The 25,057-nt window shown below is 42.8% G+C and overlaps 1 protein-coding gene across 1 annotated transcript in view; it reads right to left on the bottom strand.

Annotated features, from left to right (window-relative positions):
• Nucleotides 1-25,057, bottom strand: part of F5 (coagulation factor V) — a 56,098-nt gene that overhangs the window by 16,944 nt on the left and 14,097 nt on the right. The window contains exons 5-16 of the mRNA XM_006029453.3: nucleotides 24,562-24,705; nucleotides 23,296-23,517; nucleotides 22,358-22,523; nucleotides 20,833-21,010; nucleotides 19,659-19,761; nucleotides 17,416-17,627; nucleotides 15,369-15,519; nucleotides 13,196-13,405; nucleotides 8,836-10,843; nucleotides 3,994-4,168; nucleotides 2,061-2,297; nucleotides 1-152 (exon numbers count right to left, since the gene is read on the bottom strand). The exon at nucleotides 1-152 is cut by the window's left edge and continues 59 nt beyond it. Of these exons, the coding sequence (XP_006029515.1) occupies nucleotides 1-152; nucleotides 2,061-2,297; nucleotides 3,994-4,168; nucleotides 8,836-10,843; nucleotides 13,196-13,405; nucleotides 15,369-15,519; nucleotides 17,416-17,627; nucleotides 19,659-19,761; nucleotides 20,833-21,010; nucleotides 22,358-22,523; nucleotides 23,296-23,517; nucleotides 24,562-24,705 (3,958 nt within the window). The remainder of the gene's footprint in view (nucleotides 153-2,060; nucleotides 2,298-3,993; nucleotides 4,169-8,835; nucleotides 10,844-13,195; nucleotides 13,406-15,368; nucleotides 15,520-17,415; nucleotides 17,628-19,658; nucleotides 19,762-20,832; nucleotides 21,011-22,357; nucleotides 22,524-23,295; nucleotides 23,518-24,561; nucleotides 24,706-25,057) is intronic.

Below are 25,057 nucleotides of genomic sequence, written 5' to 3' on the forward strand. Positions count from 1 at the left end.
CGCTCTTCAAAATACCAGCTCTTCTCTTCATCAAAGACCATAAAAAGCAGGAAGAACTCTTGGTTCCTCACTGGCCTGTTGCTCTTCGTATTGAGGGTTCCTTTTTGACAGATTATTATTGGTCCAATCAAGCCTGAATTAATATCTTTCTCCTGAAAGAACAGTACAAATTAGGTGTAAGAACTGGGATTTCCCCAAACATATCATTCATGATCATTTATTTCATTTTACGGTTTTAATTTGCCTTTCAAAACTTTAGGAATTGCCAAGACTGGCTTAAACCCAGGGAGGATCAGACCCAGGGTTGACCTATTCCATTACTCCTGTGTCTGACAAAAGTCAGCACTCAGATTTTTTCCATGCCGCTAATTTACTTCCATTTCCTTTGTCTGAACTGCTCAAAATTCTGCAATAGCCCTTGGGAGATGGAACCACCCATTCCGCTTACAGCATCCTGAAAAAGACCGTAGCTTTACATTTTCACAAGAAGGCAGGGTAGATTTGCATTTTTCTCTCCGGTCTGAATTACTCTTGCAGTCTCTTAGCAAGTTTTAGACCCGTGACCATATTTTGCCTCTTACCTTATATTTAGTTCATTTAGTTAGCCCATAGTGACTGTGTCAAAGGGCTTTTGAAAATTTCAATAAAAAAAAGTTACTAGATTCTCCTTTACCCATTACCATACTAATGCCATTGAAGAGTTCTAACAGATTAGTGACACGCTTCCTTTACAGAAACTCTGATGATTAAACCCCATTATATCTTGATCTTCTAGGTCTTTTACTATTCTATTTAAGATTATTTCAACCAATTAACCAGGTGAAGATGTGAAGCTTACTAATCAATTCTCAACTTGCTAGCAAAGTGAGACAAGAGATAAAGATTCCCATTTTACAGATAAAGAGCCCAAATACCAGGCATATCTGTGCAGATTGCAAACAGGGGGTATGTCCAGACAAAAATGGACGTATGGTATGTGGTGCCGCAGACCCATCTGTGGCACCATATACCATATGTGCAAGTTTGCTGCCACTTTGCAGGAGATCCCAGAGTCAAAAAAATCTATGCTGAAAAAAAGTGGGATGGTACATGTGGCAGCAGCATGTGCTGCCCAAAACTGGAGCCTGGCCAGCCAGAGCCATGCTCTATGTGCCAGCCAGGGCCCCAGGTAAGGCTGTTGGGGCCAGCACAGTTACTGGCTCCAGCCTCCTCTACCCAACCTGGGGTAATATGCCATGTGCCAGAGTACACATGGCATGGGCGGTCCCTGGGGACAAGTAGCAGTGGCACAAGGTGTGCCGCTGCTACTTTCTCCCAGGAAAACACACATTTCTGCTCACCTGGACATGCCCATGGAGGCCAGGGGGTAGAATCTCTCTACTATGCTATATTTCTAACTGAGGTTCCAATCTAAAACCCACTGGACTAGATAAAAATACTTCAGATCAGGCCCTCAGTTTAGGAAAAAGACAGCCCAATTCCGCATTGCCTTATGCAATTACTTTCCACTACTCATATTTGGCATAAAAGGTTACCAAGGTTAGGACTCCACTCCCATATCACTGACAACAATTTACATCCACTTTGCTTGGGTATAAATGATTAGACCAGATGACAGCAAATCAGGGTAGAGAGAAGAGGCATAAATCCAAAGTGCTATAGAGCTGGTATCTCGAGACAAGTGGTTCTCAGCCACTTTAGACTCAAGGCCTTCCTTACAAGACTCAAGACATAACTCAGAAAATTCCATCTCTTAGCTTTTACTCATTTTTTAGCTATGGAAAAAAAACCCAGAATAATTCTACTGTTGCAAAGAACTTGGGAACACCACAACAGGTCAGAATGTTCTGACACTATGGATCCCTATTTGCAATCTCTGGTCTTATCTTGTGAATCATGTATAGATGTTTGCACACCTAGCAGTCCTAATGTTGCAAAGCACTCATCCAACACCTTTAAAAGGATCTGAAGATACTCCAAGGTTGAGAATCACTGCTCTAGAGCAAGACAACAACCTCCATCTAATAGGTGCCAGCTCTCTGCTACTTAGAATTCCTTACCAGGTTTACATCAGAGTAGTAGACCCAGGACTTGCAAGTAGCTCCAGGCTGTGTAGGGCCAGACCGCTTGTTTGCAAACCAGACATAGATATAGGTCCCATTTGGTTCAACTGCATCATCTCTTCTAAACCACTCTGGAGACTCATCTTCATAAATGCTTCCCTCAGAGGACTTTTCATAAAAAAGCCCGTGAGCATGGATGGAATATCTTCTGGATGCCATGTTTTTAAAATGAACCTAGAGAAAATAAAGATGGGCAGGCTCTGATGATCAGATTAGAGTCCCAGACAATACTCTGGGTATAAAACACTTGTGAACTTTGTAGGGCTCAATATCAGGATCCAGATTTATCTTCTGTTTATGGGCCTGGTGTTGATAAAAGAGAACTCTTGACACCTTCATGTGGTGCGGCCTGTGCGCTCCCTGTGCACAGTTGCTCAGCCTGCAGGGAGCAAGGTAAGGGCTCTGCCAACCCCTCCTTTTCAGAGAGTAGGAAACAAAAAAGAGCAATTCTGTTCTCCTTTACCCCCATTCAAGGTAGATATAACAATGGCTTGTGGAAAGGGGGCAGCAGGGATCTCTCGTTCCCTTTATAATGTGTGGCAGCATTATACAGGGACTCAAGCTAGTCATAGGGGTCATACAGGGACGTAAGCCCCCTAGTCATAGGGGATGCAAGTTCTATAGTAACCCCAGATCTCTGTGTATGCAATTCCCATTCAGAAGTCAACTTGGCTAGGAACAGACATTGCATTTGTCCCTAGACAAGTTGTGCCTGTGTTTGTTCAGAAACAGAACTATCCCAAGAAGCAGCACATATTGCCCTTCTAATTGGAGTTTAGTAGGCAGCTGAATGCACTGCTTTTCGGTCAATGATTCAATGATGCAATCCTGGGATAACCATTCAGATGCACTTTGTGATGTCTCAGGATAAACTGTCAATACTTCTTATCCCATGAAACTTTTTAAGATTTATTCCAAGACAACAGACATGGATACCTGAACAACTGCACTAGAATTTATTCTGGGACAACAGACAGGGACTTCTGAACAATCATGCTTTGACTGGGATAAAATGTTTTATCCCGGCTTAAAAGGCATGCTTCTATTACATCTCCCCTGTCTCAAAGATGGAGTGCCAGGGCTGGAAACTTCTCTCAGAGTAGCACTCCCATAATGTGGCAGTTTATCTCCCCTTTACTAGTTCTTGGTTTTTCTTTAATTCAACTGATCCCACTAAACACTAAGGAGTCTAATCAAACGAGTTAGAGGTGAATAAGATGTGTCATCTCACATATGGCCATCTGCTACATCCCATTAGGAGTCAACACTAGATTATGTTTCATACTAAATATTCTATTGTATTTCCCAGTATAAAAATCAACATGGGTGTGGAAACTATTTTTCTTGAGAAAAATTATTCGACCACCTTATAGGACACATTTTCAGGAGCTGTTCTTTTTGGTAAATTTTGACCTATTTTAGTGATACTCCCCTGTATTTGTACCATTCTAAAGAATGCCTCCTCTTAGTGTTTACACTAGAACTGGTCAAAATTGTTATGGCAAACATTTTTGCATGAAAAGAAGGCTTTTCAAACAGACAAGCTGTTCCATTTTGATCCAGATTTGCTGGTTTGCCATTAAGAAATATACCTGTTCCTGTTAAAATATTTCAGCTTCAGTAAAAATATTGATTTTTCAATCCAGATTTTGGTAAAAATATGATATTTAGACAGCACATTTTAAAACATTTTTTTTTTCAAATGTTGGGTGTGTGTTTAAAAAAAGAAAGAAAAAGCAGCCACCAACATTTTCTACTGCAAAACTTTTTTTGTTCAAAATTGCTCACCAAAACTTAGACATTTTTTGACCTGTTCTAACCTGCCTACTTCAGTTCCCTAAAAGAAACCTTAACCTGCACCATTACTTACTATGATGACATCGTGCACTTCAGCCCTGATGACGGGACCAAGAATACCAAGATGCTCCTCATATTCTCCATCTTCTAGAGGAATTTTAAAGGTGCTATCTGCATAGCTTCGGAAAATAACTTTTTTGTATCTGGGGCTGTCCCTGTCATGGCTGGTTTTGCCATTCATTGTTGCGCTGAGGGGAAATATCCAATAAAAACAAGAGATTGGAATTAGGAAAAATGATGAAATGTAACCACTACCCCTGCAAAAACAGTCAAGATGAGGCTGAGAAATAGTCAGGATGGATCCAGAATTTGGCAAAGGGGGTGCAGGAGCACCAATCTGTGCTTCAGGGGTGGCTTAATTCCCAACTCCCAGCCCCTCCTCCCCCCCCCCCAAAGCAAGAAAACATCTGCCCCCTTCTCAAGAAGCCTGTCCCCCTCCCTTTTCCTTCTCCCCTTCTGTGCCTGCTGCTGCTTTCCCTGCTGTCCCTGGGGCAGGGAAACTTTAGAGCTTCTGCCCCTTCCAGCATGGCTATGTGGGGGCTAGGTTCAGCTAAGTAGCAGCAGGGGTGATGGGTGGGGAATGGATTCCCCCACCCCATGGGCGACTGGTGTCTCCTGAGTCTGGGGGAGCACCCACAGAAGCCGCCGGCAGCGGGGACAGGGCTGGCGAGCACCTGTAGAAGCCAGCAGTGGTGTTGGTGGCGGGGGATGGTCCTGTCAGTGGGGACGTGCCCCCCATTCCCCCTCTATCAGTTGCCTATGCCCCACCCTGCCTGATCCCCACCAGGAGTAGCCAAAGGAAGGAGGAACCCTGACCATAGCTACTACTGCTGCTGCCAATGTCCTTGTCCCAGCTGAGCCCAGCCCCTGTGCAGCCTGGCTGGAGCAGGCAGAAGCAGCTCTGAAGTTTCCCCACCTTGGAAAACAGCAGGTAGGGGATCGGGAGGAGATGTGCCTCTGAAGAGGGAGGGGAAAGGAGCGGGGATTCTCATAGGCTTTGGAGACTTTAAAAAAGTCCTCAGAGGCTCCTGTCGGGTGATCCAAGCTGAAAATAGGGTATGGGTATGCCAGTGCACCCCCTCTAGATCCACAGTTTGAAGGCAAAGGCACCAGACAAAGCAGTCAAGAATTCAAAGTGAAAACAAAGGATCTGGGCACCACCTTGATGGATCCCACATCAATTTGCTCACCGTTTGCAAATCCTACAAAGGATTTTCTTACTGCTAGCAATGAACTGTCATCAGCAAATGAAAAAATCTATCGAGGCTTGGACTACCACTATCAATTACAATAGATTGAACAGAGATTAACTGAGACTTTTAGTGAGGGTCCAGATCATTCTCCTGTATCTGCCTCTGGCTCCTGAGAGTAACAGGTATAAAGGATTTCATTAAAAACATTACCTATAATACAGAGCCACTGGGGAAGGTGATACTGACAGCTGGGTGCCAAGGTGTCAACTTTGTACCTCCACAATCTGATCACAACCACAATTTACAATATAAATGACTGCACCCGGGGGGAGGGGGGGAAGGGACTTTAGTCTCCCCCTACCACGGTCACTTGGAAGTGAAGACTGTTTTCCAGCAACTAGAGCAAAGGCCTGGAGATCAAGAGATCTGAATTTATTTTCAATTTTTCCAGACTCCAGAGCACAGTCTCATCTCAGTTGCTTCTTTTAAGTCTGATGACTTCAATAGAGTTGTAATTGTTCACTTCAGCTGCAGAACTACCCCTCACAGAGCAAATCATTTTATATAGTTGAGCTTCGGGATGTTTATATAAATAAAAGTAAGTTAAATGGAGCAGCGGCACAGCCATAATGTGGGGAACAGTGAACAAGAACACAGGCTAATTTATCAAATAGCTTGGAGATATATTTTTTCCCTTTGAAAAATAATACAATCCTGGCACTCACCTTACTGCACTGATTTCTAATCTTGACCCAGGAATCCCTGATGATCAAAAACTTAGACTTAGCAAATATTTGTGTGGATAGCAAATGTAGACGGAAAAATACTAGCAATGTTACGTTAGCCCATTTTTTGACCACAATACTTTGCTTTTTGGGAAAAGCCAGAGTTTTGATTTAAAAAAGTGTACAATCACTAAAAAATGTGCTTGGTTTGAATGAGCACTGGTTTTCATCTACATTTCTGATGCATTAAATTTCACTCTCAGTGGGCACATCTATAAGTGCACATTAATGCACAGTAGACTATTCTACTGTGCATTAAAGTGTCACGTCAAAAACAGTGCTAATACACTAATGTACAACAGAATCATTACTGTACTGTGCATTAAGCATCACTAAAAAGGCATTCACTTTTGGTACTGTGCATTAGGGCAGCCTAATGCACCTTTATGTAGTACCTGATATTAGAGGTACTAATGCACAGTAGCAAAAGTGTATTAATGAACATGTAAATGCACCCAGTGACAAATTCACTAATTCTCTTTGGTGTAAAATAGAACTACTCTGCAAGTCTAAACAAAATGAACACATCTCAGAATTGAGGTCCCTGCTCGGTGATCCAAATGCTTTCATACTATAGCTAGAAGTAGCAACAATGGAGCCCATTAGAACCAACCATGGTGATGGTCTGCATGGTGTAGACATTTGTCTGCTGAGAATGGGACTACAATCTAGGAAACTCCTGGAAAATGAATGGACTTCCAGCAGGGATCATTTTCAGACTGAGATTGCAAAAGAACCCAAGCGTGTTATGCAAAAATCCCTTATACCCATTTGCAAATCCCAGGGTAAGTTCCTGCCTATTCAATTCAAAACCAAAAAACACCTGATTCTCTTGACCAACTGCCAAGCTATTCCTAGCTCATAGGGCCTGGATCAATTACATTTACACTGGTGTAATTGGCATTACATTACACAGTTAATGAGACAGAGAGGAGTTGAATGAAATTTCACCCAATCTCCTGAAAAGTCACAAAGAAAATCTATTGCTATCAACTGCACCAATTTAACTGTCATCTCTGTGCATCTGTCTCAGGGTAGCTGTGTTCTGGACATGCAAGACTAATTTCCAGCTCCCCTGCCATCCAGTGGCAAGAAGTAGAAACAGCCACCTACTGTGCACATAGATTCATAGATTGTTAGGGCCTGGAAGGGACCTCGCAGACCATCAGGTCCAGCCCCCCCACTCTAGGTAGGAAGACAACTAGGGTTAGGTGACCCCAGAGAGGTGACTGTCCAGTCTCCTCTTGAAAACCTCCAGGGTAGGTAACTGCACCACTTCTGGAGGGAGTTTATTCCAGTGTGGACAACCTGACTGTGAAGGAGTTTTTCCTGGTATAAAGCCTGAAGCGGAGTTTGTATCCATTGGTCCTGGTCTTCCCCAGGGATGCCTTAGTGAACAGCTGTTCACCGAGCTCCTGATGCACTCCTCTGATATAGCAGTAAGATGCTATCAAGTCCCCTCTCAACCTTCTCTTCTTTAGGCTAAAGAGGCTCAGGTCCCTCAGCCTTTCCTCGTACGTCTTGCCTTGCAAGTCTCTGATCATATGGGTGGCTCTTTTCTGGACCCTCTCAAGTTTTTCCACGCCCTTATTGACGTGCAGCTCCCAGAACTGGATGTAGTACTCCAACTGCAGTCTCACTAGTGCTGAGTACAGCGGGAGTATCACTTCCTTGGTTTTACATGAGATGCATCAGTTGATGCATGCCAGCATGTTGTTTGCCTTGCTGGCCACTGCATCGCACTGATGGCTCATATTCATGCGATGGTCAATCATTACCCCAGGTTCCTTTCAGCCGTGGTACAAGTGAGGCTGTCACCTCCGAGCCTGTATATATGTTGAGGGTTATTTGCCCCCACATGGAGCACCTTACACTTGGAAATGTTAAACTTCATCTGGTTCTGGTCTGCCCAACTCTCGAGCCTGTCCAGGTACACCTGTATCTGCAACCTATCTGTTGATGTGACCACACTGCCCCATAACTTGGTGTCGTCGCAAACTTGGTCAGCAAGCTTTTCACTCCCCCATCCAAATCACTGATAAAGATGTTGAAAAGCACCGGTCCAAGCACGGCCCCCTGAGGGAAACCACTGGCCACTTTGCGCCAGGATGAGACAGATCCGTTCACGAGAACTCTCTGGGTCCTACCCTGTAACCAGTTTCCCACCCACTGGAACCATCGAGTAGCTGAGCCCACAATCTTCCAGTTTTCCCACAAGGATATCGTGAGATATTACATCAAAAGCCTTTTGGAAATCTAGGTATGAAATGTCTACCTTGTCTCCCATGTCCAGGTGGCAAGAGACATGCCTTTGTGTTCATGATCCCAGAAAAAAATATATCAGTAATAGAAAATTGTGTTTTGTACATCTGTATGTGTTTGCTGGTCCAAGACTTTAGGCATGGATATGATCCCTATCACTACAGCATCTGAGGATCTCACAATCTTTAATAAATTTATCCTTACAACACACCTGTGAAGTTGGAAAGGGCTTTTATCCCCATTTTACAGATGGAAAAAACCTGTAACATTAAGGGATCATTTGACCCCAGCAGATTTCCTGAATATGGCATGGGGGCTGGACTCGATCTCACGAGGTCCCTTCCAGTCCCTAATATCTATGAAATCTATGATTTTCTCAAGGTCACACAGAAGTCTGTGGCAGAGATAGATCTTGAGCCCAAGTCTTTTAAATTCCAGGCTAGTCCTAAAGTACTGTTTCCTGGTTTCTCTTTAGTTAGTCATTACAGATTCTTTAAACAGCATTCACAGATTCCAAAAACCCTAACTCTAATGATGGTAGCTCTATTTTTGGCAGCTATCCAAATCAGGGACCTGGAAGGGTGCAAGGAAATAGACAGAAAGAATTAACCAAACCTGTCTTTAAATCCTGCATAATCCCACCAGACCTCTTCAGCTGCAATGTAGTATTTCCTCTCATGACCTCTGCTACGTAGGTAATGTACAGCAATGGCTTCAGGGTTCCGGGCTTCATTAATGTTGAGTTTGGGGTCTGTTGTATATGGGTCTTGATATGGTATTGTAGGATAGTCATATACATCATCTTCCCCAACTTCACTGTAAAAATCTTCTGGAAAATACTCATACTCCCCATTGCCCTTGGGAACACCAATCACAACAGCTGGTTTAAACTGTCTTGGGGTTAGTATGCTGTTGGTCCCACTCACCAGAGCTGTGTGGTTGACTTCAGTAAGCAGGCATGAATTGTTGGTCCCACAAAGGAATGCTGTGTCGTTGCCCTCACTCAGCCACAATGTGCAATTGAGCTTTCCAGATGGCCTGGAGGACTCTGAGAGCCTCACACCTCTTGGTGTTAATATGAAATTGCCCTTTTTCTTCCTGTGGATCTTGATTGAAGGTCTGGAGGCACTCAAGGTGCCATTCTCAGTTCTCTTTCTCTCTCTCACAGCTGTATGCTTGCTGCTTCCTTTCTGTTCACCCCCTGTAGGCTCTAAATAGCCATTGTATTTCCACATCTCCTGCTTCTTCAGGGACACATCATCTCCCGTGGTATTTCTGAAATGAGGCTGTAACTTACTATTTGCAGCTTCAGCTGAGTTCGCCTCCAACTCAAAACTCTCTTTCACAGAGACCAGATTCCATTTCTTGTTTGTCATTTTAGAGGGATACTCCATGTCATTGGGTGATGGCACTTCCAAAACATCTTTCATCACCGCTGGACTGGGAGTGAAAATTAAGTTGTCAAGTGGATGTTCTAAAGTAAAATTGGTTTCTTGTTTTTTTGTGGCTATGTCTAATTCAGAGAGATTGTACAAGTTAGACCCATTCTTTTCAGAGCTGTTTCCCAAAGCAAGAGTTGTATTAACTGCATTTCTAAGAAATTCAACATTTATTTTCTTGGCTTCCTCTTCTTCCTCTACAAATGCGTCATCAACATTATCATTTGTAAGCCGGCTAGTATCTAATGCAGCTAAACTCGAAATATTCTCTGCATACTGAGCGGAATGAGGTGAACTAGTGTTGTTCACAGATGAAGCATTTTTATTTTCCTGTAAATAAAGTAGGAGGGCATGCATCTTTTTGAGGGAATAAAACAAAGTCTCTAGCACGTCTCGGTTCTCTCTCTTTTGATTGAACCTATGTTCTGTTCCTGCATTTTCCTTCTCTTGTTCTTTGGAAGAGTGTGTTTCAAAAGATGCATTTATCCCATCCCCTCTTTCAGCAAATCGTTCTGTTTCATCTTTTGTTTGATCTTCCTTACTCATCCTCAAATGGTCATTTGCAAGTGTTTTGTCATCATTCCTAGACATCTGACAAGGACTTGTTTCACACACACTTTCATATTCGTCCTCATCTTGAAATACCACATCAGGACTTTCCATTTTTTTGTTGTTTGAAAGCAAAAGCTCTCCTCCAGGGAATGATGTGTAATTGTTATAGAAGTGCTTGCCTTCAGCTGGGAGAGAAACTGTGCTTTGAGGGCCCGAGAGCTCATCAGTGCCCCAGGTATCACTTTTATTCCTGTGTGTCAGACCTAAGTCAACAGCTACAGCTGGATGCTCAGAGTGGGTGCCGCTTTCTTGTTCTATTGCCAGAGCAGTAAGATTCTCTCTCTCTTCATTGACCATTGAATTGTTCTTGTGTGTCCTAATTCCAAGCTGATCAGCCAGATAGTCTTGATAGTCCACATCACTAGAGCTGTCCGGTTCCTCACTTTTCTTTTCTTCTTTATTGCTGGATGCAGCTTCAGGTACATTTTTCATTGTTTTCTCAGTGTAACTTATCATCTCAAATCCGGAATCTTCAGGATAATCCTCCTCCGTGTCACATTTGGCATCTCTAAACCTCAGCCTCATGCCATAGTTCATTTTAGAGGAGCCCCAGGAGGCTAAGAGCCAAGTACCTGCAATTGAAATAGAAATCATATACCATACATTGTTTGTGAAATTAACCTCTCCTGTCATGTCCCAACATCTAGACTATAAAGACACTGGCCGAGTAACTATCTAGCAACATTGTTGTGCACCTGCTCAGCCCTTACAACAGTGGCTTGGGGCTCCTAGGTGCTACCATAGTAATACACAATAAATAATGAAAAGAACTAAATGTGCACAGTTTAGAGACAGAGCTAGAATTCTTCCCCAAAGATTGGGTTTATTTGGATCCTGGCTTTGGCATGACCCATGACAAAGATGGCAATAAGGAAGAGGAGAAGCAATCATCTGTGAGTTTTGGATCCAAATTTAGCAAGAAGTTTGAGTTTTTTGAACTGAGGTTTTTTTTGGTCCCATCTCTACCTATGATCCCTCTTTATAAGCAGGTGTATGAGAGAATGCTGTTCACAATAAAAGCCATCCTAGGCTACCTAAAGCCTAAACAACAGACAGTGTAATACTTTAAAACACTTGGGACAGGTGAAAATCAGACATGGGTTTTCAGATCCATGTCTGGATTTCAAAAACAGCTTGCCAGAGACCTCAAGGGGCACAGAACATTAAGTGGCAATGGAAGCAACTAAAAGCTAGATTTTGAATGCTGCCTTATGATCTGTCAGTTTAAAGAGTCAGAATTACAGCCCATAAGAATAGGATTTTAAATACTAGAATGCTATATGCAAGTTGCCTGTCCTACTATATCTTGCAGGAGGATTAGCTCCATTAGTTCCTCAGACAGTTCTATTTTCCCCAAAACAAATTTCAGTCTCTACCAAAAAATTAAATCCTTCGTCTTCTCCGGACATTAGAAAAGCCTCTTTCCCCTCTGGCTTCTCCCCACATCAGACTGTTCCCTCACAGCTTGCTTCCCCCTGGCTCTGCCTTGTGAGAGCTTTTAAAGCTCTGAGGGACACAATCCCTCATTAACAAAATGCCCCACAGCTGAACTTCTTTAACAGGGCTGACTGATCCTTCTTACGGGACAGACTGCCTGTTACAGTGCTACAAGCAAACATCATCAGCTCCAATACTTTGCTTGTTATGGTTCATTTCAAAACAAAACGTGACATAATAGAAAAAAAAACATTTAAAAAGGGGGAAAAAGGCCTTTTCATGAAAAAGGGTGCAATTTGCTGCCCCCTCTATTTTTACAACTGCATTGCTTTTTTGTTTGTTTCTTTTTAAAAAATATATTTTAAGATATTTTTAAAAAAGATATTTCCAACAAGACCATACACATTTTAGAAATGGGAGAGAGGTGATCACATGTCAAACAGTAGTACAGGAAAAGTACAAAAATGTATTTTGGCAATTGTCAGTAAGTCTGATAGAGGTGATCAGCTAGAAATACACCTCTCCCCCTCATAATGCAAACTACTAATAATTAAACTCATGGCACTCAGTACTACAAAACACCACTGAAGCCAAGCTAGTAGTTAAAAGAATCCAAAGAATTTGCAAAAATCAGAATCCAAATATATTCACTGGGATGAAAGAAAACAAGATCTAGATTTTTCTGCTTCAGGGCCTAACCAACCAGTAAAAGCCCATGAATAGGAAAAATTCTCCCTTATGGGCAGGTTATTCCATTATTGTCAAGGACATGTTTTCTTACACCTTCCTTTCAAACACTTGGAACAAACCCTTGCTAGAGACAAGATACCAGAGCAGATGGACCAGCATTCTGATCTGGGCTGGCAATTCCTGCTTTCTTATGCTCCAAAATCTTGTGTCATCTCCCATGGGGTGGTACAGCCATTTTATTCAATGACACCACAGCATCATTCAGCTATTCAGCCCACTTCAACCAGCTCAGAGCTGTCTAGCCTACAGTAGAACTGAACAGATGCAGAGGTCCCCACACAACACCATTTCCACTGCCAGACTAAGAGAAAAAAGCAGCTCTTGCTACAGAAAGTGCTACCATATGGGAAGTTGGATGTGACCAAGATCATCCTTGCCAAGTACAGATGCAGAACAGAGAACAAGATCTCAGCATCTGGAGGTCAGGCTCCTGCTCAATATTTTCAGTGTGAACATTTCAGTGTCTATGGATTATTTGGGAGAATCCTACAAACTGTACAAATGACTTTTGCTGTGGGGAGGCAAAAGTAAAACGGTACAGAATACAGCAGTGCCATGTTAAGGGACCTAACTTGCCTTATATTCCACACACATCAGTCACTCTACAAAAAGACTCAGCTAGGCTGAAAATTTGCATGCAGTGCATTTATACAACCCTATTCTACTTTTGTGAAGCCCTTATAGGTACAAAATGTCTTAATGGATGATTAAGTAAACCCCACAGTTTTGCCACTTACCCACATTGTCCATTTCTACTGCGACCGATTCTCCATTCATAGGGAAAAGATTCAATACATCTTCATACTTCCATCGATACAAAAAAGAGTGACCAGAAATACGGATAGATACTACATCTTGGATGCCAATGCTGGAAAAATGCCATTGAATAACATCATTCTGGCAAAATCCAAGGACTTCAGAACTGTCGGATGTGTAGCCATTTATTGCTAAAACAAAAGCAAAACAAATGCTGTTAATAGTATCTTCAAGCTTCAGTGATACGAAAGACAGTGAGTCAATTTTATGTCTTCAGTGAAATGACAACAGGGATGAGGTTGACACATCTTGTAAGAGACTGACACTGGGTGGAAGCCCAGTAACTTTCATCTGAAGGGCCGGGATCATGTTTCAGATACCATATATTAAAGTGAAGTGACTTTGCTTTTGTTAACTAGCTATGCTGTGTTACATCCAAACTGAAAGGTGTCACAACCCAAGGGTGTGATTTTTGTTTTGTGTGCGCTTTGGCACCACTGAATTATTTTCCCGCCGTTTGTAGCTTTCTTTGCAGGGTGCATTTCTTCTTTGCAGCACAGAAATGCACGTTGCAAGGAGTTCCCGCCATTTGTATTCCAATTCGAGCCCCATTATTGGCTGTTTCTAAATTATTCCCACGTGGCGGCTAATGATTGGCTTGCTAGCCGTATAAAAAGCTTGAGTGGTTTCTGCCCAAGTTGGAGGACTCCACGAACATCAGGAGGAGGAGACTTCACGTCTTGTGAAGATCTCTAAGTGCTGTGGAGCCTATTGGACCCAGCGTATTTCAAGAAGGCAACAGAGGTCTGATCAGCCTCTAGCCTCTCCCCGTCGCTGAGCGCAATCCTCGACCTATCCCTCTCCCTGCGCGCAAAAAAGGACCCACGGAGCCTTGACAACTCCGTGTGAGTGAGAGTTTTGTCTGAGTCCTCAAACAAGGATTTAAGCGGAGCTGTACCTGGGAAACTGTCCAGCCTACACCACGACCACCTACGGTGTAAGTAAACAATCTTTAAATCAACCATTAAGCATCCGTGCCTAATTCTAGCGTGTCGCCTGTTTTCTCCGACCCAGCGTGTCCGGGCTGCTGGCCACAGCCCGCGGCGCGAAAAAAAGGGCCCTGGATTGCTCCCGGCCCGCACAAAAGGATTCAGACAAATCATTTTACTTTGAACTATTCATTTTTAGCATTTCTCACATGTTGTCAGCAAAGAAAACAGCCAAGTCAGCTTCTCTTTGGTTAAGCTCCTTTTCATTTTGGGGTGCCATCTCTTTCTTGGCATCACTCAGGCCCACAGGGGGTCTGGGCTGCGTGTATTACTACAGATGAGGCAAGGACTTCCAGCCTGTTTCTACAAATCATAGTCACCCAATGTTGTGTCAGGGGACTCTCCCCAGACACGCTCAAAGTCACAGGCCAGAGTTCAAAGAATGAAAGAAGCCACTGTGCTATAATGCTACCCAATGTCACTGGAGCACATGCTCTCCTTTCCAGTTCCCTTGTGCAGTGGCCTGGAGTCCAGTTTTCCAGAACTACATTGCCTTGAGGCTAACTCTGGGGTCCCTGATCTCTACTCCTGCCAAGTCCTTCCCCATCTACCTCAGGACAAACAAGCATGGATTCAACAGTTTGTTCTTGGCTACAACACCAGGAAGCCTGCCAGCCCCTGCTCACTATCATTCCCACCTTCAGAGCCCATTCCCTCCACACTCAAAAGTGCTGCCAAGCTCTATGCAAACCTTTACTGATTCATGCACCTTCACTTCAGTTCCCTGCCCTCCTCTGTCTCCTACAGTCATTGACACTTCTCTCTCCCTGGCTCAGTGAACTCAGCTGGCAGCCCAGAAGCTGATGCTGGGGGTGCTGAGAGAATACCTTCAACTTGTACCTGCACACCTTGGCTTAAATGTGCCTGCTTCACAATGACCTTCTTCATTCCTAAATTACCTTCACCATGCCCCATGCCACTCTGGAAACTGAAGATCCTCAAACCCACGATGAGAACCCTGTTCCATTCATTCATCCTCACACACCGGGACACACCACCAATCTCTCCCGCTATGGAAACTCCCACACCAGCACTACCCCACTAAACAAGGGCCCAGTTGGACATTTGGACTTTTGCAAATGTTGGGCTAGTTTTTTTCACTCACTGCGCATGACATTGGAGTCGTAGAATTTGGGATCGTCCCTTTTAACATGGGAGGGATTGCTGCAATATGTCTTGATGTTATCCTCCAGGTACCAGCTCTTGTTTTCATCAAACACAGAGAACACTGCCTGCTGCTCTACATCCGCCTTGTTCTGAATGGTAGCAGACAGGATGGTAAGTTTTGCAAGTATTTTTTTAAGTTTGTATTGATAGGGTTAAAAAGTAATGTCAGAGTTGTCAGCATTGTTCTTATGCAGAAAGGCTTTTTGAATAACAAGTTCACATTTTTTTTGTGTCTTGACAAACAAGGCAAAAAAAGAAAAAAGAAAAAAAAAATCAAATACGTTCTTTGCAATCTGGCCTTGCTATCAGTGATCACACTAAACCATGGGCCATAAATTCCAGCACACAAATAAAATCATAAACAACAAGGCCTTATGAAAAGTTCTATGGAATTTAACAAGAAACAATCCTTTTACTGTCATTTTTGACTTGTCCTACTACATTTGACAGAGGATGAGCTTTCAACTACAGAATTACAGAGGGCAGTTCAGGGTAGTTCCATTTCTTTGCTACAGTCCATAGGGCTTTAGAGTGATTTCCACAAAACCTCTTGCTTTGATCCCTGTTCAGTTCCACAAGACTTTTCCCTGGCTAGCAAAACTGAAATCTTCTGTAGTTTAAATAATATTCATGAGCAGCAGTCTCTGCTTCTCAGAGGTTCTAGAACATAACATACCAGATCCTATTAAGCTAAAGAAATATAACTGTTTGAATCAAGTGCAGGATTGTGCACTTGTTTTTGATGAATTTCATTCAATTGATTTCAGATCATTTCCATAGTTTATCCAAGTAATTCTGACTCCAAATCCTACCCTCCAGAGTGCCTGCAACTCTACCCAATGTAGCATTATCTGAAAATTGGCTAAGTGTCCACTCAATCCCACCACCCAAATCATTAATGAAGATATTTAATACTAGCTCTAACACTGACCTACAAAGAAGCCCACTTGGTATTTCCTCCCAACTGGACATTGAGCCATTGATGACTTCATTGAGCACAATGATTGAACCAGTTACATATCCACTTTACAGTACTTTCATTTAGTCTGTATTTCCCTTAGCTTACTAATGAGAGTGTCATGAGATATGCTGCTAAAATTAAAATATATCACATCCACTGCTTTTGTTCCTGTCATCTGGTCATAGAAGGAAGTGCACTTAAGTCCACTTAGGCATAAGTGTGATCCTGTTCTATCCTGCCCACAACCCTGAAGAACTGTTAACACAAAAGACAGGTAGGCGGGCCCTCCTTGCCACTTTCTGTGACTTAGCCCCAAAGCTAAGGTGACAGGACATGACAGAAGAAGATTCATAGGTTGTTAGGAGCTGGAAGGGACCTTGCAGATCATTGGGTCCAGCCTCCCTGCTCTAGGTAGGAAGACAACTGGGGTTAGGTGACCCCAGAGAGGTGACTGTCCAGTCTCCTCTTGAAAACCTCCAGGGTAGGTGACTGCACCACCTCTGGAGGGAGTTTATTCCACAGCGTGAACACCCTGACCGTGAAGGAGTTTTTCCTGGTATTAAGCCTGAGGCAGCCTTCCACGAGTTTGTATCCATTGGTCCTGGTCTTTCCCAGGGGTGCCCTAGTGAACAGTTGTTCACCAAGCTCCTGATGCACTTCTCTGATATAGCGGAGGCTGCTATCAAATCCCCTCTCAACCTTCTCTTCTTTAGGCTAAAGAGGCCCAGGTCCCTCAGCCTGTACTCGTATGGCTTGCCTGGTAAGTCCCTGATCATATGGATGGCTCTTTTCTGGACCCTCTCAAGTTTTTCCATGTCCTTATTGAAGTGCGGTGCCCAGAACTGGATGCAATACTCCAACTGTAGTCTCACCAGTACAGTGGGAGCATCACTTCCTTGGTTTTATACAAGATGCATCCGTTGATGCATGCCAGCGTGTTAAGATGTGTTAATGATTTTACAGGGACTCGAGCAGGGTGCAACAGTATAAAAAATAGGCACTGGAATGGAATCTGGTTCAATACCTGCACACCCTTCTGGTCCAGGGATTCACTTTTGCAAATCAGAAGTGGGCCAATTAGTCCAGAGGCAATATCCCTTGTTACATCTACAGCACTGTGATATAATCTTGTTATGCACTGCGAATCTTCTGTGGTGGGCTGATCTGTGTCAAAAATACTCCATGCATAAGTATAGGTTTCTCCTGGTTGAACTGCTTTGCTTTGAGTGCTGTTGTCTGAAGGAAAAACAGACAGAGGTGTGTTAATGTGAATCAGACAGAGGCGATCTTTGGGCTGATATAGGCTGGCATCACTCCCATTTACCTATCCCAGTTTACTCCAGCTGAAGACCTGGCTTTCAAATACTGGAAATTCAATAAGAATTTTGGGCTGGTCTACATACAACCAAACACAGTAGTTTAGACACAACCTAGTTGCTTTGAGAGTGGCTTACAACAGTTTCAGTTTATGGAGGGGAAAAAAAAAAAGACTTGACTGTGCCAGGCTAAATTATACTTTTAGATTGTATGATGCAGTGGTTCTCAACCAGGGTGCCCTAAAATCCCCTAAGGGATTCCATGATGCAGGAGCTGCCACCACAGTGGCAGCAGCCAAATGAAGCTACCCTGAGCACTGGGTTGCAGAATGCATGCAGTCCTCCTACGTAAGGGCTCTCCAATAACTCTAAAGCAGGCAGAAGGGCTGGATTAAGCTGCAGTTCTTCCCAGTCCACCCCTCTGCCCCACCATCACACTACTCCTGGAAACAAGAGAGTTGTACAGCACAAGCCAGGGCTCCTACATAATTTAGGTTTATCAGAGAACCCAAATGCAGGAGGAACATGAACACATGGCACAGCCTTTACTGGTCCAGATGTATGTAATGCGCACAGGGCAGTTTTCCCTGGCAGCAGCGTCACCCAGCTGAGAACAGCCAAGGTAAATTGAGCACAACAGTGATTCTTGACTAGGAATGCTGCCACAGTCAAAAACACTGTGGAGAGTGCCCTGACTGAAAAAGTTGAGGACCACTAATATGAAGCTTTAATTTAGTCAAGAGACTGGAGACATGGTTAGAGTCCACAAACTGAAAAATGGAACTGTGCTACTACTGAATCCTCCAACTGCTAAGGTTCCTTGTGCCAAATATGGAAACACACTATTTAATTTAGGAAGTATATTTATGCTCTATTAGTTACATGTGTAAATCACAGATTCATGGATAAAAGCTGCTACTGAAAGATGGACAGCTTAATAGAGACTGCTGATGTATACATATACAGCATAACATGTTACTTTTCCTATAAGCAAGTCACCCATAAAATGGTATCTGACCAATTGATACTAACATTTAAAAGCTGCCTGCCTGCTGACTCATCTAGGAGTGCAATCATATCCCTCCTGCACTCAGATAAATCCTTTGACTTCCTATTTCAAGAGATGCCAGGGGGAAGAGGTGAGGTGAAGTGTCCCATCTTCCTTAAGATCTCCATAGACTCGCTATAGCTCACCTTGTAGACCATAATTCTGTTTATTCCCTTGTTTGCTCACCCTATGCTAGCAAGCTCACTGCCCCAGACAGCTTATACACTAGCTTGCCTCTACTGATTCCCATTGCTACTTCTGCTCTTTCTTTCTTGCTTTCCTATAATTTCATATCAGTCACAGCAGAAACCATTTCTCTATTTTTTTCCCTTGATCATACTTCTGAATATCTCTTTGCTGTCACTAGTTAGCACAATGACACATTAGGACCAGATCCTCCGCTAGCATCCACTGGCATTAGCACAGTGGTTCTCAACCTTTTCAGATTCTAGACCTCCTTCATTAGACTTGCAGCACCTCCAGAAAATGCCAGCTATTCACCAGGTAAAATGTTTTTAACACAAGGAATTCCTATTTGAAAATTTTGGATTTGTCGTGTGAATTATGTTTGTAAACATGGCACCCTGGCTGAGAATTACTGCAATAGCATCACTGAAGCCAGCAGACCCACACCCGTGTAAGTGAGCCAAGCCTTTGTTAAAGTCATGATGAATTTTTTAGAGATTTGCAAGCAAAAATGGGCTCTTATTCCCATTTTAAAAATGAGAAAACTAAGGGACAAAGACACAAAGCAAACTTTCCACTAAAATATCACGCAATAGGTCAGTGGTGGGGCAGGGAAGAGAACATAAGAGCCCCAGAGTTCTGACTTAAGGCAGAGAGACCCCCTATGCAAAGTCAAGTTGTTCACATGCACAGGGTGTAAAACAGACAGCTCCTTACCGGTGGGATCTAGTGGATAATCAGCTCCTTCTGCATCCTTTGAAAGTGTCACTCCATGGAAGTAAATGCTGTAAGGGCGACTGGCCATATTTTTAAACACGATCTATATGCATATGAAAAAGTGTGAGCTCAACCTTTGCTGAATCCTGGTTTGGAAACAATACTGCAAGTCACCGTTTAAATGGAACCTGATGGGTTTCCAGAAGAGCCATTCCTTAAGTTAAAAAAGCTGGCAATCTCAAACTCACAGCTGCTGTGCAGCACACAGCCTTCAGGGTACCAGAGGCAGCTCCTGTGGTGTCCAATGGCTAGAATTCCCCTGGCTTTATTTGGTCTCAGGAGAAAAAGCAGAGTACTACTCTCAGAAGAGAGTCCCACAGGGGCAGCTGAGGAGTGTTAAATCCCATGAGAGGGATGACTAAACATTGCTCTTGGAAGGAAAAATTGCAGAGAAAGGATGCACCCCCACTCCTTTTCTCCAGCTTTTAAGAACCACAGAAGAAAGGGTGTGATGAAAACCTGTCTGCAAACCTGCACACTGGATGGAACCAAGCAGAGAAAGGAAAAACTACAGCACTGAAAATGGCTGCAGGACTACAAGACCATCAGGGCACTTAAGGCCCATGCAGCTTTGTGATGAGTTAATATGCAATATCCAGTCAGGAGGACATGACACATTGAAACAACAACAAAATATCAATGCTGCAAGACTTTTGAGGCCTTCTGACTTCACTCACTAAGTTATCCTGCTTTCAAAGGCAGCTGCTACTTTCTTAGGCTCCTAAATAATAACAACATTAGAAATTATGAGTTCATAAATGTAAGTCCCAAATCTGAACTTCCCCCAATAGTTCAAACTGTGTATGAATTTGTGGTTCTTTGTTTCACAACACTTCTATGAACTACATATATCATATATTCTTTACAAAAAACAAAGCACTGCTGCAATGATATCTGGAAACCAAGCTCTCAAAGTCAAATTGCCAAAATAAAATAGACAACTTAACTTTAAATCTCTCCCTTGGGCTCACATCATCCAACATGGTCACTCTTTATCACCTTATATCTATTGTTTGAAAAACACTACCATACACACTGGTTCTTAGACAACTTTACCTGCAGAATATTACCTTAAATCATGTATAAGTCTTTGTGCTTGGTGCTTACTACTCACCTGGACTCTGTCTTTGACCTGGGCTCTGATAACAGGGCCCAGAATTCCAGTTTCCTTGGGCCTGGGATTCTCTAGACGCTTGATGAAGTTGGCATCTGCATATTGCTTGAAAACAGCCTTCTTGTACTTTTTGCCAATGAGATTTGCGTAGTTGTCCAAGTACTTTGCTTTATATTGTCTTTAAAAAGAAAAAGCAGTAAAACCTTCTTAAGGAGTGAGACCTATTGGACTGTAGGACAATCATGCAGGAAAAACAGCAGGAGCCCCACTGCTCAAGACAAATAGAATGAGATTAGACAAAGCTTTGTAATGCAAGTTATTTTTAGTATTACTTGTATTTCAGTAACACCTACTGGTCCAACTGATATCTGGCTTCCCATTCTGTTAGACAATGTACAAGCGTGCAGTGTGAAAAAAAGATCTCAGTCCCAAAGAGATTCTGGTCTAAGTTTTTGAAACAAAAAGCTTGGAGAGAAGTATTACTACTCCCCTTTCACAAATGGGAAAAAGTGACTTTAATGTCACAAAATCTGTAGAGGCACCAGGAACTGAAATTGGGTATCATGAATTCTAATCTTGTGTCTTAGCTCAGACTAATTCATGGTCTGAATTCAATGGCTTAGGGCCTCCCTCTTTCAATCTATGTTCCTACATAGAAGTATATAAAGTTGTGAAGACAGCAAAATTCCCCATATTGGTTAACAGGTAGGACTTAGAAAGTATGAAAAGGTCTGTCTCAGCTGCGAGCTGGTAGCAGGTTACCTAGACAGAGATGGTGGCAAGGTGGTAAGCAATATAACTTTGAATGGAATAGGAGAAGTCATCAGAAAGAAGTAGTGTATGAAGTCTTAGAGTCAGCAGGGATACAGGTAAAGGGAGATGAGGACTCCAGACAGGGATTCAAGTGAGAAATGGAAAGACAAGAAGATGACACCAGAAGAGCAGGATCACCTAAGAGACAGGAGCAGAACCAGATATACAACCACCAACCCATGCATTGTAAGAATTTAAGCAGACTGAGATGTGCTCCTTGCAGACACTGTATATGCAACAGCTTGTAACATGAACAAAGTGATGATACCCACAAATCATTCCTCATCAGAATGAGGTGTGAGGTTTCATGAATATCATGGCAATAATGTATTATCCAGGGCTGTCCATATTGGTACTGGCACTGGTAGCTCTAGGCAAAAGGACATCCTGTACATTGGAGAAACCTCTCTCTACCTTTTAATTTAAGTGAAAGATATGCCACAAAGCATATTCACTCAGCAAGTCCAGTAAGGTTGTTTACTGCAGTGCTCTCCAAAGACGCTTACTAAGATTTCTATCAGGTATTCCATACATGCCTTACAATCCCATCGTTTAAAATTCCTCCTATTTTCCAGGATTGTCTTTTCCTCAGGAGTTCTGCATTTTTCTGAAATGCAGAAGTTTTTAAGGCCAGGACCCTGGAGAGCATTTCCTAAGATCCTCCCTCCCCCACCATACCTGTTCACCAGAACAGTACTGATCAACATTTTACCTATCGATGTCTGGTGGAATGTTAGGAGCATAATCCCAGGTGATCTCCTCTGCAGCAATAAAATATTGCCAGTCTTTTATCATACGCCGTTCTTCAAAGGATAACCTCTTCTTGAGCACCTCTTTCCCCTCACATTTTTCTACGTTGATGTAACCGTGCATTCCAGCTGGTAGGAAACAGGGACAAGTACAATAGTGACCGTCAGATGCAAAAATACATAGAACTTCCATAACACCTCTCAACCCATTAGCTCTGGGTGCTGGCAAACATTTATTTACCTGCTCTCTGAGAACTCAAGGTTAAAGAAAAACAAAAAAAACCAAGTGCAGACAATAAAGCTAGGATTCTCCAGAGAAGCCTGCTGGAATCAATGAGAGCTATGTGATTATTGCAATCTTTTGTCTCTTTTGAGACCCCTAGCTGAGACTGTCATCCTCTTTTCAGTGAGTGCTCCAGCCACCATAAGAGGCAACATAAGGAATTTTTCCATGGATCCATTAAAAGAAATGCTAATCATTGCTCTGGGGAAATTAATATCCACTGTAAGATGACTGTGCCTACTATCATGACACAGCCTTGAGCTGCCTTTATCTCCTTCAACAGTCAAGCAATCTACCGCAGTTTACCTTATCTATCCATGTGTAATCATGGTGCCCAGACGAACATTCTGTAAACAGTAAAAATCTCCCCAAAGACGAGATTCCCCATTGCTCTGCAACCTCTTTGCAACTGTGAGACTTCAGAAAGAAGTTCCACTGAAACTTGCTCTCTAATCCTTAATGCTCTGCCTGCAGTGGTTCCTTAGTAAAACGGCCACCATATAAAATGTGGTTGCTGTGACGTTTTACAAAGTTAGAACCCTTTTAGGAGGTAAAGGAAGAAATGAATAGCACTCTCTATGCCTGTATAAATTGCCTACTAAGCAGATGTGTCCTTACCTTGCAGATGATTTTGGACAAGAGAAGATATCAGCCATCTTCCTTTCTGGCTCACAGTCATGTTTGCGGTGGTTGCTGCACCTGCCACCAGGCTGATGGTTGAGACCCTGTGATGATATTGCTCCATGGTTTGCCCATTGAAATGGACAGAGAAAATCTCTGGTTTGGAGCTCATTCCTATCAAATGCCAACTAATGTTGTCATAAGTGCAGGCAGTTAAGTCTGAAATGGAAAGAACGGGAGGGTTCAGAATTCACACGATTCATCCAAGAATCAGAGAACAGTTCACACTAAGTTTTACTGATAGGTCAAAAGCAAATCCTCACTCAGAATATTTTACAAAGCTTTCTAGATCCTACAAGAGGGGGCGTGTACCTCGTGCAGGATATTCAAAGGCACCAAATCCCACTGAAAGTCAGTGGGAGTTAAATGCCTAAATCTTTTAAGCATTTTTGAAAATCTCACCCCTTAGCCAGTTAATCCTCTCTTCTCTAAATAGCAGATCTGTTCATACTTGGAAAATTGTCAGGAAATCCACCCAGAGAGAATTACCCCATCCTTGAAGGCATTTAAAAAAAAACAACCATGATCTTCAGACATTCACTCACTGGACTGCCTGGTTCGCCAGTAATGAGGGGGAAACCCTTGCAACAGGCCCATTAACATCCTTTTGTCCTCCAACTTCTCCCTACTTTCACTGACAGTTGAGCTGGCAACGATCCATTATCATCCTATTATACAGCGGTTTCTAATCTGTTGTATGGGTAACACCAGTGGTACACACACAACCTGTCAGTGGTACACATTAACAGATTTATTATGCTTTACGTGACAAAAATTTGCTGGTGGTACTTAAGGTTGTATCTTTTTAAACTGGTGCTGTGCAATCTGTCAGAGTTTGGGAACCAATCCTGTACAGTCTTCTTCTGAAGTGTTCCACATGCTTTAGAGCCAGCAGTTTGTTTAACCTCATCCTCATCTTGTAGGTGAAGGAAGGACATTTACTTTGTAAGTGGAACTCTCCAAATGCTTTGGCAACACGAAGCCCACACTAGGAAACCAGCAGCAAGTGTATCAAGGACAGGAGCCTCTGGAAAGTAGTGGCTATTGGAAAAAGTGGCTATTGGTTCCCTTGTGAAACCAGATGCTTGTACTGAGTTTATATGAATAGCTTGTAGCAAGGTTATATGAAAGTAATTCTATTATGGCTCAAACAAACAGGCTGGGGTAAGAGGAAACACCTTAAGTTTATCAACTGTACAATACCTGGCAACGTCCCATTAGTATAACCATTAATCGTGTACTCAACAGATGCTGATTTTTGCCAGCTTTTGCTTTCATCAAACACAGCAAACATTAACACATATTCTCTGTCAAACAGCTGCTGCGACCCATCTTCCCTGAGGCTTCCTACAGGAGAAAAGTCAGATGAGTGTGAGTGTCAGATGAATGTGAAAGTAAAGCAGTTTCCATCAATCTAACGATATCCATATCTATTCCATCAGCTTGCAGTTTAATACAGGCATGGGCCAGCAGTAACTGACTCAAAGGGAAGTCTTTTAAAACTGTGTTTTAAGTAAATTACTTCTAAGAAAAGGTGCTGGATTGGCATTTTTGGATGTCCAAGGCCTATAGAAGCCACAGGAGAGGTTCAGCCCAGTGTAAACTTCATCTAAACTACTTTTACTGTTTTAGGCATCATCTCCATAAGCAAGAAAGATCTGATTAATCTCCTCAGAAACCATTCAGTCCTTGGCTTCTC

The sequence above is a fragment of the Alligator sinensis genome, unplaced genomic scaffold (genome assembly GCF_000455745.1).
Source record: "Alligator sinensis unplaced genomic scaffold, ASM45574v1 scaffold327_1, whole genome shotgun sequence".
Taxonomy (NCBI): domain Eukaryota; kingdom Metazoa; phylum Chordata; order Crocodylia; family Alligatoridae; genus Alligator; species Alligator sinensis.